The 15334-nt window shown below is 40.5% G+C and overlaps 1 protein-coding gene across 3 annotated transcripts in view; it reads left to right on the forward strand.

Moving 5' to 3' along the window:
* LOC108698862 (carboxyl-terminal PDZ ligand of neuronal nitric oxide synthase protein) overlaps window positions 1-15334 on the forward strand; it is a 59102-nt gene that overhangs the window by 38407 nt on the left and 5361 nt on the right. For all 3 annotated transcript variants that reach the window (XM_041572380.1, XM_041572381.1, XM_041572382.1), the window contains 5 exons: window positions 8266-8358; window positions 8472-8530; window positions 13128-13236; window positions 14256-14397; window positions 14748-14908. In XM_041572380.1, coding sequence (XP_041428314.1) covers window positions 8266-8358; window positions 8472-8530; window positions 13128-13236; window positions 14256-14397; window positions 14748-14908 — 564 coding nt within the window. The remainder of the gene's footprint in view (window positions 1-8265; window positions 8359-8471; window positions 8531-13127; window positions 13237-14255; window positions 14398-14747; window positions 14909-15334) is intronic.

Here is a 15334-nt window from a genome sequence, read left to right on the forward strand (position 1 = left end):
ACATGGGTGTCCTTATGGGCAGAGCACGCTTATGGGGCCTCATGCATGTATTATAAGGGGTAATTTACCCCCTACTGTAAATGATAAGGATATTAGAAGTCACTGAGAAGTTGTTCTGTGACCATATAAAGGCACAAGGCTGCAGGCTGAGTTATACAAGGAACTCTGAGTGTCACTCATGTATTATAAGGGATAATGTACCCCCTACTGTAAATGATAAGGATATTATAAGTCACTGAGGGGTTGTTCTGTGACCATTTAAAGGCACAAGGCTGCAGGCTGAGTTATACAAGGAACTCTGAGTGTCACTCATGTATTTTAAGGGATTATGTACCCCCTACTGTAAATGATAAGGATTTTAGAAGTCACCGAAGGGTTGTTCTGTGACCATATAAAGGTACAAGGCTGCAGGCTGAGTTATACAGGGAACTCTGAGTATCACTCATGTATTATAAGGGATAATGTACCCCCTACTGTAAATGATAAGGATATTATAAGTCACTGAGGGGTTGTTCTGTGACCATTTAAAGGCACAAGCAGGGGCATAACTACAGAGGAAGCAGACCCTGCAGCTGCAGGGGGGCCCAGGAGGTATAGGGGGCCTATGAGGCACTAATTAATGAGAAATGTCAATATATATTGGTAAAACAGGACAACCTCTGGAAATGTTGGGGGCCCTAAAATTAATTTGCTGTGGGGCCCAGTAGCATCTAGTTACTCCACTGGGCACAAGGCTGCAGGCTGAGTTATACAGGGAACTCTGAGTATCATTCATGTATTATAAGGGATAATGTACCCCCTACTGTAAATGATAAGGACATTAGAAGTCACTGAGGGGTTGTTCTGTGACCATATAAAGACACAAGGCTGCAGGCTGAGTTATACAGGGAACTCTGAGTATCACTCATGTATTATAAGGGATAATGTACCCCCTACTGTAAATGATAAGGATATTAGAAGTCACTGAGGGGTTGTTCTGTGACCATATAAAGACACAAGGCTGCAGGCTGAGTTATACAGGGAACTCTGAGTATCTCTCATGTATTATAAGGGATAATGTACCCCCCTACTGTAAATGATAAGGATATTAGAAGTCACTGAGGGGTTGTTCTGTCACCATATAAAGGCACAAGGCTGCAGGCTGAGTTATACAGGGAACTCTGAGTATCACTCATGTATTATAAGGGATAATGTACCCCCTACTGTAAATGATAAGGATATTAGAAGTCACTGAGGGGTTGTTCTGTGACCATATAAAGACTCATGGCTGCAGGCTGAGTTATACAGGGAACTCTGAGTATCACTCATGTATTATAAGGCATAATCACACTGCGCCACCACCGCATCTTTTCTGTAAACAGAACGGTCTGAGCGAGAAATACCTGCAACTCCTGCGTTACCCCAAGATGAAGCACCCTTGTCTTGCACCCCGACTGTTGGCCGGTCCGAATAATGTGCAGAACTTTTGGGGATATCAAATCTCTAGTCATAGCTATGAAATATTTAGCAGCTACAACAGAATCCCCCCGTGCAGACAGGCCGCCACCTTGTTCTTTCTGCGTATAAAATAGTAAATTTGCTTTTTCTAACCTTTATTATTTATACCTAGAAGGGTTCTTGTGCTAAACCCATTTACACATAGCGGAGGATAAGTACCTTCCCTTGTTACTCTTAAATATTTACAGTTTGGCTCATAAATATGAATTGGATCGTATGACTCTATAAATAGCTCACATGGGTGTCCTTATGGGCAGAGCACGCTTATGGGGCCTCATGCATGTATTATAAGGGGTGATTTACCCCCTACTGTAAATGATAAGGATATTAGAAGTCACTGAGAAGTTGTTCTGTGACCATATAAAGACACAAGGCTGCAGGCTGAGTTATACAGGGAACTCTGAGTATCTCTCATGTATTATAAGGGATAATGTACCCCCTACTGTAAATGATAAGGATATTAGAAGTCACTGAGGGGTTCTGTGACCATATAAAGGCACAAGGCTGCAGGCTGAGTTATACAGGGAACTCTGAGTATCACTCATGTATTATAAGGCATAATCTACCCCCTACTGTAAATAATAAGAATATTAGAAGTCACTGAGGGGTTCTGTGACCATATAAAGACATAAGGCTGCAATCCTGAGTACTTTTATATAGGTCAAATAAACTCCAGCTGTTATTTCCCTTTAAATATAAGTTTAAATATTGAAACCAATCTCATATCCCAACTCCCTGTATTTGCTTCACCACTGGCTTCCCGACTGAGCGCTGCTAAATTCTCCCGGCAGTGGTGCATGTAATGAGGGAACAGAATGGCTGCCGGCTCTGATGCACGCCCGTTAACACAATGCAGAGGTGAACTCCCTGCCTCCGGCATTAAATTATACATTGTTCCTGTGCTTGAACGAGTGTGACAGGCTCAATCTAGATTTACACATTGGACAGAGTTATACTGGGGAATAAACATCTTCTCATTTAGAATAAACAGTTGCAACTTTAGCTTTTGCAGGGAAGTGTATTTCTTTGGGATTCAGAAATGGATAAATTGGCATGACACCCCTCTATTGTAGAGTCCTGCACCTGGTTAGGTACCCGCAGAATATGTGCAAAACAGTTGTGTTTTGGAGAGAAAAACACAACTTGCTGGATTGGTGCCGGAGTGACATCACTTCTGGGCTATGATTATTATTATTATTTTATGATGACTTCCCTTACAATTTCACAGTTCCTGGGTCAGAAGATAAGTTAATTCTAAAGGGTCGGTAATGGTTCTGGGTAGAGGGATGTTTTGGGTGGCAGATGCGGGTCAGGTTAGGGGTCAGCATGTCTGGGAAATTGCTAAGAATTATGTTTTCCTATATCATGTAAAAAGATGTCTTTTATCATGTAAAAAATTTTGGTTGGGTCAAGAGTCCCTCGAAGAAAGTATGCAAGAGGCATTGTGGGAATTAGAGAATCCTAGTTGAGCTGACTACTGATTTTTAGTGGTACATGTAGTCAAAACCCGCAGTACAGCGACAGAATAAAGGGTTAAAAAGGTGATGGGCAAGGCTGCATTGTATTTGGGTGGGCATGGTTAATAAAGGGGTAAAAAGGGGATCTGCAAGGCTGCATTGTATTTGGGTGGGTATGGTTAATAAAGGGGTAAAAGGGGTGGGCAAGGCTGCATTGTATTTGGATGGACATGGTTAATAAAGGGTTAAAAGGGGGATGGGCAAGGCTGCATTGTATTTGGGTGGGCATGGTTAATAAAGGGGTAAAAAGGGGATCTGCAAGGCTGCATTGTATTTGGATGGGCATGGTTAATAAAGGGTTAAAAAGGGGATGGGCAAGGCTGCATTGTATTTGGATGGGCATGGTTAATAAAGGGTTAAAAAGGGGATGGGCAAGGCTGCATTGTATTTGGGTGGGCATGGTTAATAAAGGGGTAAAAAGGTTATCTGCAAGGCTGCATTGTATTTGGGTGGGCATGGTTAATAAAGGGGTAAAAGGGGTGGGCAATGCTGCATTGTATTTGGGTGGGCATGGTTAATAAAGGGGTAAAAGGGTGGGCAAGGCTGCATTGTATTTGGGTGGGCATGGTTAATAAAGGGTTATAAAGGGGATGGGGAAGGCTGCATTGTATTTGGGTGGGCATGGTTAATAAAGGGGTAAAAGGGGTGGGCATGGCTGCATTGTATTTGGGTGGGCATGGTTAATAAAGGGTTAAAAAGGGGATGGGCAAGGCTGCATTGTATTTGGATGGGCATGGTTAATAAAGGGGTAAAATAGGTGGGCAAGGCTGCATTGTATTTGGGTGGGCATGGTTATTTAAGGGGTATAAAGGAGGTGTATATAAGGAAGGTTACTATACATATGTACAACAGGTATTGGTAATAATCAGGGGTATGAGGCTAATGAAACTCTGATCTAGAATTCTACATCCCCTCCTGGAGTCAACGTGCCATTGCCCATAACTATACAACTCTTGGTGCCATCTTGATCTGAATAGTAGAAAAGGATTATGAGGACTGGCTGGTTTAAGGTGGAATTGGGCCGTTACTTTCTCCTGGACTTTCTTCTTCTAGTATGATTAACTGAAAGAGCAGAAAGTACTTTTAACAACTGTTACGCCGCAAGTTTGCAACAAACTAACAAAAGTGCTCAAGCAAAACTGAAACCAACTATGACAAAATGTATTCAAATCACACACTTCCCTCCTGTTGTAACCAGCAAACTAGTTCAGATATTAGTTGTAACAATGTAACTAAAACATAACTTTTAATCAATATTCCAATTTAAAACATGCTGGTTACAACAGGAGGGAAGTGTGTTTTTGAATACATTTTGTCCTAGCTTGTTTCAGTTTTGCTGGAGTTCTTCTAGTATCATCCAACAAGCCTTCCCTTGTTCTCTAGTGGATTTTACCAATCTGTGTGCCAAATGATGGTTCAAGGGACCTATGCCATTGTCTCCTACATGACCTCAACAGGTTTTAGATGGTGTGTTTTGAGATTCGAGCTATTTCCAGGGTCGGGGTATAAAAAAATCTCAAAAAAATTCAGTTGTTTTTTCTTTAATCAGAAAATAAAGATTGCACACTCTTAAAGCAAAAAGAACATATGGGGGCACATTTACTTAGCTCGAGTGAAGGATGAGAATAAAAAAAACTTTGAATTTCGAAGGTTTTTTTTGGCTACTTCGACCATCGAATTGGCTACTTCGACTTCGAATCGAACGATTCGAACTAAAAATCATTCGACTATTCGACCATTCGATAGTCGAAGTACTGTCTCTTTAAAAAAAACTTCGATCTCCTACTTCGCCACCTAAAACCTACCGAGCATCAATGTTAGCCTATGGGGAAGGTCCCCATAGGCTTTCTAGCCAATTTCTGATCAAAGGAAAATCGTTCGGTCGATGGATTAAAATCCAAGATCGCTAAATCCTTCGACTTCAATATTCGAAGTCGAAGGATTTAACTTCAAGGGTCGAATATCAAGGGTTAATTAACCATTAGTAAATGTGCCCCATGGTATAACGGACATGCAATAAATTGTTCTTTTTGCAATCTTTATTTTCTATTCATGAAAACACAACTCGATCCTTTATAAATAACCCCCTAAATGTGTTTGTTTTTAGATGGGGGTCGGTGACCCCCGTTTAAAAGCTGTAAAGAGTCAGAAGAAGAAGTCAAATAATTGTTTTTAAAAACAATAAAATTGTTTATGCAGTCAGAACCTGCAGTGCAGGGAAGAGGAACAACCAGAAAAACACTAATAGTGATTACAACTATTTTTCTGTTCTACTGTTTGTTTCCTTTTCTCTTCTGCACTATTGTTGCTCTTTTCTTAGACCTTTTCTCAATTCCCTTTTATCTCCATCTCTTCCATCCCTCCCTCCCTCTTTTTGTCCTTTTTGCTGATTTCTGTTCTGTTACTCAAATTAAATTTTTTAGTGTGAGAAAGAGTTGTGCTGTGTTAAATATGTATATTGAGGGGATAGTGTTCACAATCAATGTAGAATGCATTATAAGGATATTATTAGTTCCATGACCATATAAAAACAGAAGGCAGAAGACAGCAGGGGGTACTTTATAATTATAATTATAATACACAAGTTTCAGTGAGTCATGTGACAGAAATGACATCACTAAGCTCTTGATTATAACCGATGACATCACTAAGCACCGTTTATAAGGATATCATTGACAGGATATTCATGGCTCTTGTGTATTATATGTAGTTATAGACCATAGTTACCCATAAAGGTTGTGGCTGATGATCCCCAGCTGGATATAGTGTAGCAGAACTATAATGGCTGGAAGTAAATGCCAAATATTCAGCATGTTTTAATCTTTAGCTCATAGTGAGTCGAACACCCCTCCTCCTTCCCTCCCGGTTCATTTAGTCCATTCTATTCCTATGGTAATTTTCCCACAAAGCAAATGTCAGATTTTTGCATCTTCTCTATAAACTTATCTGAAGGATAATGAATAATGCATGAATGGCAGTTTCCCTGGTTTCACCCAAATATTTACACACACACACCCCCATATCACCCCCCCCTTTTACACCTCGCATGCAGGATTCCTAAATTAAAGGTTTTGTTCACCTTTGAGTTGTCTGACGTAGAGAGTGATATTCTGAGACAATTTGCAATTGGTTTTCATTTCTTATTATTTGTGGCTTTTGACTTATTTAGCTTTTTATTCAGCAGCTCTGTAGTTTGTAATTTCAGCAATTTGGTTGTTAGGGTCCAAATTACCCTAGTAACCATGCACTGATTGGAACAAGAGAATATGAATAGGAGAGGCCTGAATGGAAAGATGAGTTATAAAAAGTAGCAGTAACAATACATTTGTAGCCTCACAGAGCATTTGATTTTGTTAGATGGGGCCATTTGAAAGCTGGAAAGAAAAGGGCAAATAAATAAAAAATATAAAAAAAATAAAATAATAAGGACCAGTTGAAAAGTTGCTTAGAATTAGCCATTCTATGACATACTAAATGTTAACTTAAAGGTGAACCACCCCTTTAAGTTCAGTCTGTGCCCTGATCAGCCTTTTTGTGTTTGCCCCCTTATTTTATCTTTCTAGCACATGGCATGGCATTTTACCAGGCAGAATGTGGCAGTTGGCAGAGAGCCTGGCAGTTCTATATGTTTACAGATACGTTGGTTTGCATTTGGGGGGCATCTAAAGTGTGTGGTGGTACATTCCTATACAAGTGTGCAACATGCAGAACGTCAGGTGCACACATCATTGGCATTTGCTGGTATTTTTAGAAAAAATGCACAAAACATGAATTTTATACGCATACAAATGAAAATGAAGGACAAAGTTGCCTTTATCCCCCCACCCCAGATGTAAATCCTGCTAAGTATTGGCTGCCTGGATGGTTTATGCAGAGTGATATTAATGACTCATTGTTAATGACTTGCTCTCATTATTGATTGAAGAGGGATTTGTTTGCTTCAACGCTTTGTAGCCTCTCTTATTTAATGCACTGGGTTTAACACTCTGAAATGAATAGGTTTTCTTTTAAAGAAGAAGCAAATGCTAAAATTAAGTAAGCTTTATCAGAAAGGTCTATATAAATACACCAGTAACCCCTCAAAGTAATGCTGCTCTGAGTCCTCTGTCAAAAGAAACACCACATTTCTTTCCTTCTATTGTGTACTCATGGGCTTCTGTATCAGACTTCCTGTTTTCAGCTGAAACCTCCAGGGCTAGGGCTTGAGCATGCTCAGTTTGCTCCACTCCCCTCCCTGCTGTAATCGGAGCCCAGAGCTATGAGGGAGCAGGGAGAGACTCAGGCAGGAAGTGATGTCACACCAAGCTAATATGGCAGCTGCTATCCTAAACAAACAGAGAGAGCTTCTAGAGCTGTTTACTCAGGTATGGTAAAGCATTCTGCAGAATAAATATAGTGTTATAGCTTGCACTATTGTGGCTAAACTGCCTCGGTAGCTTTACTTCAACTTTACAGTCATCTTTTAATTTAGCTTTAAGGAAAAATTGGACAGTGGCACACATGGGAAACATGGAGAAGAAACACCTGCCAGGTGTAATATGGAGAAATTATTGATATACTAGGGATGTACAGAATCCGGGATTCAGCCAGGAATTGGCCTTTTTTCAGCAGGATTCAGCCGAATCCTCTTGTCTGGCAAATGTAATTATGGGTCAAGAAGGGAAATCACGTAGCTTTTTGTCACCAAACAAGGAAGTAAAAAAAAATCCCACTTTTTCCCTTCCCGTCCATAATTTACATATGCAAATTAGGATTCAGTTTGGTATTCAGTCAAAAGGTATGGGACCTGTTATCCAGATTGCTTGGGACCTGGGTTTTTCCAGATAATGGATCTTAGTTGGGATCAAGTACAAGCGACTGTTTTATTATCAAACAGAAAAAGGAAATATTTTTTTAAACATTTTGATTATGTGATTATAATGGAGTCTATGGGAGACAGCCTTTCCAAAATTCAGAACTTTCTGGATAACGGGTTTCCGGACAACAGATCCCATACCTGTACAGTATATATATATATATATATATATATATATATATATATATATATATATATATATTACGGATGCACCAAAACCTTAATTTGCATATGTAAATTAGGGGGGGAAGAGAACCATGCACTGTGTGTATGGTTAAAAAACATTTAAAAAACATGTATATATATATATATATATATATATATATATATATATATAATGCTGTAACAATTATATATAATGTGTGTGTGATGCAGGCTCCGCACTTTCTCTTGCAGTATGAATTTAAAGCCAAGAACATAAAGAAGAAGAAAGTGAGTATCACGGTGTCGGTGGATGGAGTCAAGGTGGTGATGAGGAAGAAACAGAAGGTGAGAGCAGTTGTGCCAAGAGAGGGACTTATTAGTTAACTATAGTAACTGTCTGACACTGCTCCTCTCCTAATCACCCTAATTCAGTGTATTTTATATCCCCCCCCCCACAGAGAAAGGAATGGACATGGGACGAGAGCAAAATGCTGATGATGCACGATCCTGTGTACAGGTATGAGATTAATTGGTCATTAGTCAGTAGGAATGAGAGGCTTTCCACTCACTGCTCTCCCCCCCCCTTGTTATTTCTATCCCAGCCCTATTCTGCCTTTTCAACACTAATAACATTACACAGATCTGATCCTCATTGTAAGCAGCAGTCCTGTCCTGCTTTATGGCAGCTGAGATTCTAGCTATCTGTATTACAGAACATTCTGTCCCAGTGGCTGCACAGATCCTATCTGATCCCCACTGTAACCAGCAGTTCTGCCCTGCTTTATGGCAGCTGAGATTCTAGCTATCTGTATAACAGAACATTCTGTCCCAGTGGCTGCACAAATCTTATCTGATCCCCATTGTAAGCAGCAGTCCTGTCCTGCTTTATGGCAGCTGAGATTCTAGCTATCTGTATAACAGAGCATTCTGTCCCAGTGACTGCACAGATCCTATCTGATCCCCCATTGTAAGCAGCAGTCCTGTCCTGCTTTATGGCAGCTGAGATTCTAGCTATCTGTATAACAGATCATTCTGTCCCAGTGGCTGCACAGATCCTATCTGATCCCCCATTGTAAGCAGCAGTCCTGTCCTGCTTTATGGCAGCTGAGATTCTAGCTATCTGTATAACCAGGGGCGATCCTCCCCCCTCCAGCCTGAGGCGGCAGCCTCAACTCGCCTCATTGGCGAAGCATCCCTGTGTATAACAGAACATTCTGTCCCAGTGGCTGCACAGATCCTATCTGATCCCCATTGTAAGCAGCAGTCCTGTCCTGCTTTATGGCAGCTGAGATTCTAGCTATCTGTATAACAGAACATTCTGTCCCAGTGGCTGCACAGATCCTATCTGATCCCCATTGTAAGAAACAGTCCTGTCCTGCTTTATGGCAGCTGAGATTCTAGCTATCTGTATAACAGAACATTCTGTCCCAGTGGCTGCACAGATCCTATCTGATCCCCTTTGTAAGCAGCAGTCCTGTCCTGCTTTATGGCTGAGATTACACAGCATTGGATCCCTGGTAGTATACTTCTAAGATAAACCTTTTCTCCTAAACAATATATATATATATATATATATATATATATATTCAGTTTTAGTATCCATAGTTCTTCCATAGCGCAAGAGAATTGTTATAATCATAGGGTCACAGAACAAAGACTCCTTTACGGATGAGTCAGAAAGTTGTATCTAGGAGGAACAATACAGATGACGCACCTGCGCTAATGTGCGGATTCAGTGCTTATTAGCCAAGGACACAGTAACCTTGCTGTAAAGAAAAATGTTGTCTGGAGGAGCACTTAATGTATAACCCCTTTTCATCTGTTCCAAGCTTTTTATTTATATTATATATATATATATATATATATATATATATATATATATATATATATATATATTATATATATATATATTCTGCATCTCTTGTGTCTAAAGCTTACCTGGTCTCTGCAATACAGTGACATCTCTTGTATATAAAAAAGCCATTATTTTATCCGGAAAGCTGAAGATCTGATAAAGTTATAAGTTCTTTAGAGTTTTGTTTGACTTAAAGTAATCTTCTACAGTTCCATGGGTCTAGTCAGTATACTACCGACCTGTGTGAGACCCACAGGTTGCTCTATAGCAGCAGATCAGCAGGGTTGTATTTCTAGGCTCATGTTTGACTCTCGTTGGTTGCCTGATCCAGCGCAAACCCTGTGGCCTCTCAATCACCCCTATAATGAACCAGTTATGGTGGTAACAACCAGTTAAGACATCTCCAAGCTGCTGCATTTAAACTAAAGTGTAATAGGCAACTGCTCTGCTCATGGCATTGTCCTACTGGGTACCCAAGGGTGACTATTAGCAATGCAGGGGCAGGATTAAATGCAGGGTGAATTGGGTCAATAAGAGTTTCCCCACCACTCACTGGGGGTCATTTATAAACACTGGGCAAATTTGCACCCTGGCCGTTACCCGTGGCAATCAAGCAATGATTGCAATTGGTCTTCATTGGTCTACTTGCAGCTAGCTAAGAAAAGCTAATTGCTGATTGGTTGCTATGGGTTACTGCCCAGTTGCAAATTTGCCTGGTGTTTATAAATGAGCCTAATTACCTTCTCCGAATCCATGATGCTGCCATTTTGTCATCAATGATGATTTGAGTTTTTAATTTTTATGGAGAAGAGGTTGGTAGTGGGATGGGTCACAAGTAAAGAGGGTACAGTACAGGGCTGGGGGGGGAATATGATGACCAGCAGTGGACCATCGGAGTTACTTCTGTCCAATGAAATCAAATATCAATGAATGATGGAATCATGTATCTGAATGATTGCTATGGGGTACTTCACTGGTGCAAATATACCCATTTTACTGATTATTCAGGCCCTTCTGAGGCTATTATCAAGGGGGCGGGGCAGCAATTAGAATAAAGATATTTGGAAGCCTAAATGCACATTACTATCTATAACACAGAGAAAAGGTGGACTAAGGATGGCATTGCTTATTGGTGGTAAGATTTCTGCCTTAAAAGGATAGCAAACTTCAAAATGAAACTTTTGCTTAATTAAAGGATAGCAAACTTCAAAATGAAACTTTTGCTTAATTAAAGGATAGCAAACTTCAAAATGAAACCTTTGCTTAATTAAAGAAAACGTCATTCTAAGCAACTTCCCAAAATACATTGATTAAACATTGTCAGTGGTTTTAAAGTTATGTGTAAATATAATTGCTATTGACAGCAAGTGTCTCTCTGGCCATTTCTGTTCTCTGGTTCGGTCACTCGAAAACAATGTTGCTGGCTAGTCAGCTGACTGCTGATGCATTGTTTCAGAACAGTTCCAGTAACAGAAATGGCCAGGCAGGCACTTGCTGTCAATAGCAATGACATTTACTCATAACTTTAAAACCACTGACAATGTTTAATAAACGTATATTGGGAAGGTGCTTAGAATGATGTTTCCTTTCATTCGGCAACATTTCTTATTGGGGTTTTTGATGCCCTTTAATAAAGCAAATCCAGGTGGGATGGGAAGGTTTGTGCAGAACATCAGGCTTGTATATGGCGCTGTGATTGACATGCAATTTCCTGCTTTGTTTGATTTCAACAGCGGCAGCACCCTCACTATTGACCTCTGCTTTGAGTTATGGGTCTCGTTAGGATCTAGATGTGCTTTGCCTTTCAATTAGGTTGGCCTATTACCCAACTAATTCCGTATTATCTGAGCAGCCTCCAATACTCCGGGGGCCCCTTGGGTTGCTCTTATCACTAGTCTGACAGCCCCGATGGTTTAGCACCGTGCCAGTATAAGGAAAGTCACGCACACCGCAATGTTCAGAGTCGTACTGTGAAGACGATGCAATTTATTACCTGTAGTAAACAGTGATTTAAGCCCCTGGCGGGCAGACTGTTAGTGCCTTGGCATCTTTAAAGGTTTTAGCCGTAAAGACAGGTCCACAGGCTAATAAGAATTATTGGAATGGCCGATTCCCTTGCTGTTTGAAACACTTTGTCCTTTAAAGGGTAAACAAAGCCTACACTAAAGTTGCACTGTATAACGGCTCAGGTTTTTTGTGCCATTTCCCATGGCCGGCAGTTTTATGCCTTTCAAATTACAGCCCTGTGGGTTTCTAACACTCAACAAAGACAGTCATTGGTTCCATCTACTTGTATTTGGAATAAAGCCAGGGGATCATCAGGGTAGCACTCCAAGAAAATTACAGGGGTTGCTTCTAAATACCCCTTAAATGTCTTCTCAGTTTTATTTTCTGGACTTTTTTGTTGATCTTCCCATGATCTGTCTAACTTATCCTTTGAGACTTTAAGTGCATGTTCCTGTTTGGGACATGAGGGGCAATGGTCGGATGGGGTAAACTTCTACACTTGGATGATGTTTATGGTCCTAGCAACTTTAAAGCCTTTCCAATCTACAGGGAGTGAGCAGTAGAAACATTGAGCTGGATGCTTGCAGCAGGAAGGAAGTAGATACCATTACATGACTATCCAGGAAGTATAGGCTTCTGTGCATGCAGGAAAAAAAGGAGCAAAAAACGCTTAACACAATGAATTCAACAATTGTCTTGTAATTAATTTGTAAAATGTATTTTTTGTGACTTCATTGATATTTTAAGTTGAAATTTGTTTTAATGTTTTAAAAAGAAGAAGAATCTAAAATTTTAAATTATAAGATTAAATTGAAAAATTATGTTGAAAAAAAAACGCTAATGTTAAAAATAAAAAAAAAAAGTTTAAAAATATTTTTAAAACAAATGTAAAATAGACACTGGGATAATGTACCAAGGCCAGAGGAGGAAGGATGATTATTTTTATGTATTGGTAATGACTGAGTACTTTTCTGCATTCATTGGCAGGCATCTGCAGTACCAAGCGCCAGGATCATTTCATTCCGATCCAGTAAAATTATAATATTCTGTTTTCTGCTCACGGTTACTTCTTTTTGCACTTTAGCTTGGCCTGGCAGAAATAATGAATAATTAATTTTTAAGGCATCGGTTCCAAGTACTGTTGAATATTCATGGCCTGGGGACGAGGCTAACCTGGGAGTTTAATACCCATTATTATTACAACTCGTTTTTTTATGAAGAAATAATACTTAATGTTTTCTTATGCTTCCAGAATATTCTATGTATCTCACGACTCTCAAGACTTAAAAATATTCAGTTACATCGCACGAGACGGAGCCAGCAACACTTTTAAGTGCAACGTCTTTAAGTCAAAGAAAAAGGTGAAGTTGAATGGTGTTTTCATAGGCAGAATAATGGGGGGGCAAATTGGTGAAAAAAATGTTTTGACCTTGAGAAAAAATGTCATGAGCTATTAGTCCTCTATAGACATACGGTATGTGATGACCAATACTGCCCTCTAGAGTCTGACCTCTGAACATAGAGTTTTCTATAAATGTTTGGTATCCTCCAACCTTTTGATGGTTTTAAAGAACAACCCACCATTCCTTAAAGCATAAAGTTCAGCTGATGATTCCACAAGCAACAAGGTTGTGCTGGAAGCCATCAATAGAATAAAAACCTCTGGTAAAGGAAGGACTCTGGTACGTGGCCCTGAGCTTTCAGCTGATCAAGCAGATGAACCAGAATAGACGCAGGCTGTCATAGACATCTCTAGACCAGGCAGGTCTAAGCCTATTACTATGCAAGAACAGCATGAGACACACCAGGCCTTATGTTTATATGTCACTATATACCAGTTTGATGGTTGTCTGGTGAGATCTCATTGAGTGCCTGTCCTTCATCTATACCAGAATCCATTGAAGACAACCCAGTAGTGTTATCTACAGCAGGTGTTCCTAAACTGTGGAGCTGGGACCTGGAACAGTAGCCTAAAGGTTTTAGCCTGAAGACCAGTTGGTGATATTTCAGATTACCTAGAAGTCCAACAACCACAGGAGGTCTCAAGTAAACCACATTCAAATACATTTCCATTATCCAATTCTTGCAATTCGAAATTGGGTATCCCATGCCAAATCCAAATGCATTGCATGAAATTCACATGATGCAAATTATCGGAATTGAGTTGCAGGGTTTTTTTTGTTTTTTTTGGTGTGACAGTTGCAGTAGGAGGCAAATTGCAGGTATCCGCGCAAGCTTTTTAGTCCTATCGGCCTCTGTATCCAGTCTAATGGGTTTCCGCTATGCACTGGTCTACTTATGGAAATGTTGCAATATTGTTTTGTGGTTATTACACTGTGGATCGTCAACGGGTGTTAATGTCTTTGTTTCTATATGCCAGAGCCAGGCGATGCAGATTGTGCGGACAGTTGGACAAGCCTTTGAAGTGTGTCACAAAATGAGCCTGCAACATGCCCAACAGAATGCAGATGGGCAGGCGGACGGTGCCAGTGACAAATCCCAAGAAGAAGCCATTTTGGAAGGTAGGTATAAGCAGAGGTACACGCCAAGCTCCGCCTCTGCAGCCTAAGCGAGTGTGACATCAACAGTACTTGGTGACGACACAATTGTGTAGTATCTGCCAGGCACGGAAGTATGAAATTGTTCATTGATGAGCGTTCCATAGTCTGCCATTCCTTAATAAGGGAAAGCATTAACCTCGAATATGAGGACATCTGCCTGATTTGAAAGATCTGTCACCTGATACAATGTGGGACGCCTGGAGCATTTCAATGGGATGCAAATGCAGGGCTAGAGGGGCAGATTAATATGCGAGGCGTCAGGCCGTGTTGCTTAATCCCTCTCTCTCTCTTTTTTTATTTTCTCTCGTCAGCACGCCAGTTGACAGGAGAAGAGAATAAAGACCCTGAAGAAGACGATGCTGATCTCAAGAGGGTCGTCCTCCGAGATGAGAGGAACATCAAACGAGACTCCACAATATCTGATTTAGGGGTCCTGCAGTCTGTGCGAGCATTAGTGGAACATGGTAGTCAGGTAGGACACGTCGCTGGAGAGATGGAGGCTTCCTCTGTGCTCCTAAAAATGTATAGTCATTTTTGCATGATGACTGTATCTATTGCTAGTCATGTGACCATGGCAATAGCAGGGTAATAGCATTGCGGAGGCAAAACAAGCAAAGCCAATGTATTTTTTATAAAAGACGAATCTATGGGAATTGAATCACCAACATGACGTGCCACTGTTTAGATTGTAACAAATCTTGAAGCTCTTGGCAGGGGAGGGGGGCATGAAAATACATTGCATAGAAGGCTATGGGGCTCCAGCTGATATATTCAGCCAGATAACCGTGTCATAAGGTATTGCCTCTGCAGGACGTTTCGTGTAATATTATCCACAGCGCAAGAGCTCACAATTATTCTCTGAACGCTGGCGCCACCAGGTGGTGAATCAGTGTAATGC

Source organism: Xenopus laevis, chromosome 8L (assembly GCF_017654675.1).
Source record: "Xenopus laevis strain J_2021 chromosome 8L, Xenopus_laevis_v10.1, whole genome shotgun sequence".
NCBI classification, from domain to species: domain Eukaryota; kingdom Metazoa; phylum Chordata; class Amphibia; order Anura; family Pipidae; genus Xenopus; species Xenopus laevis.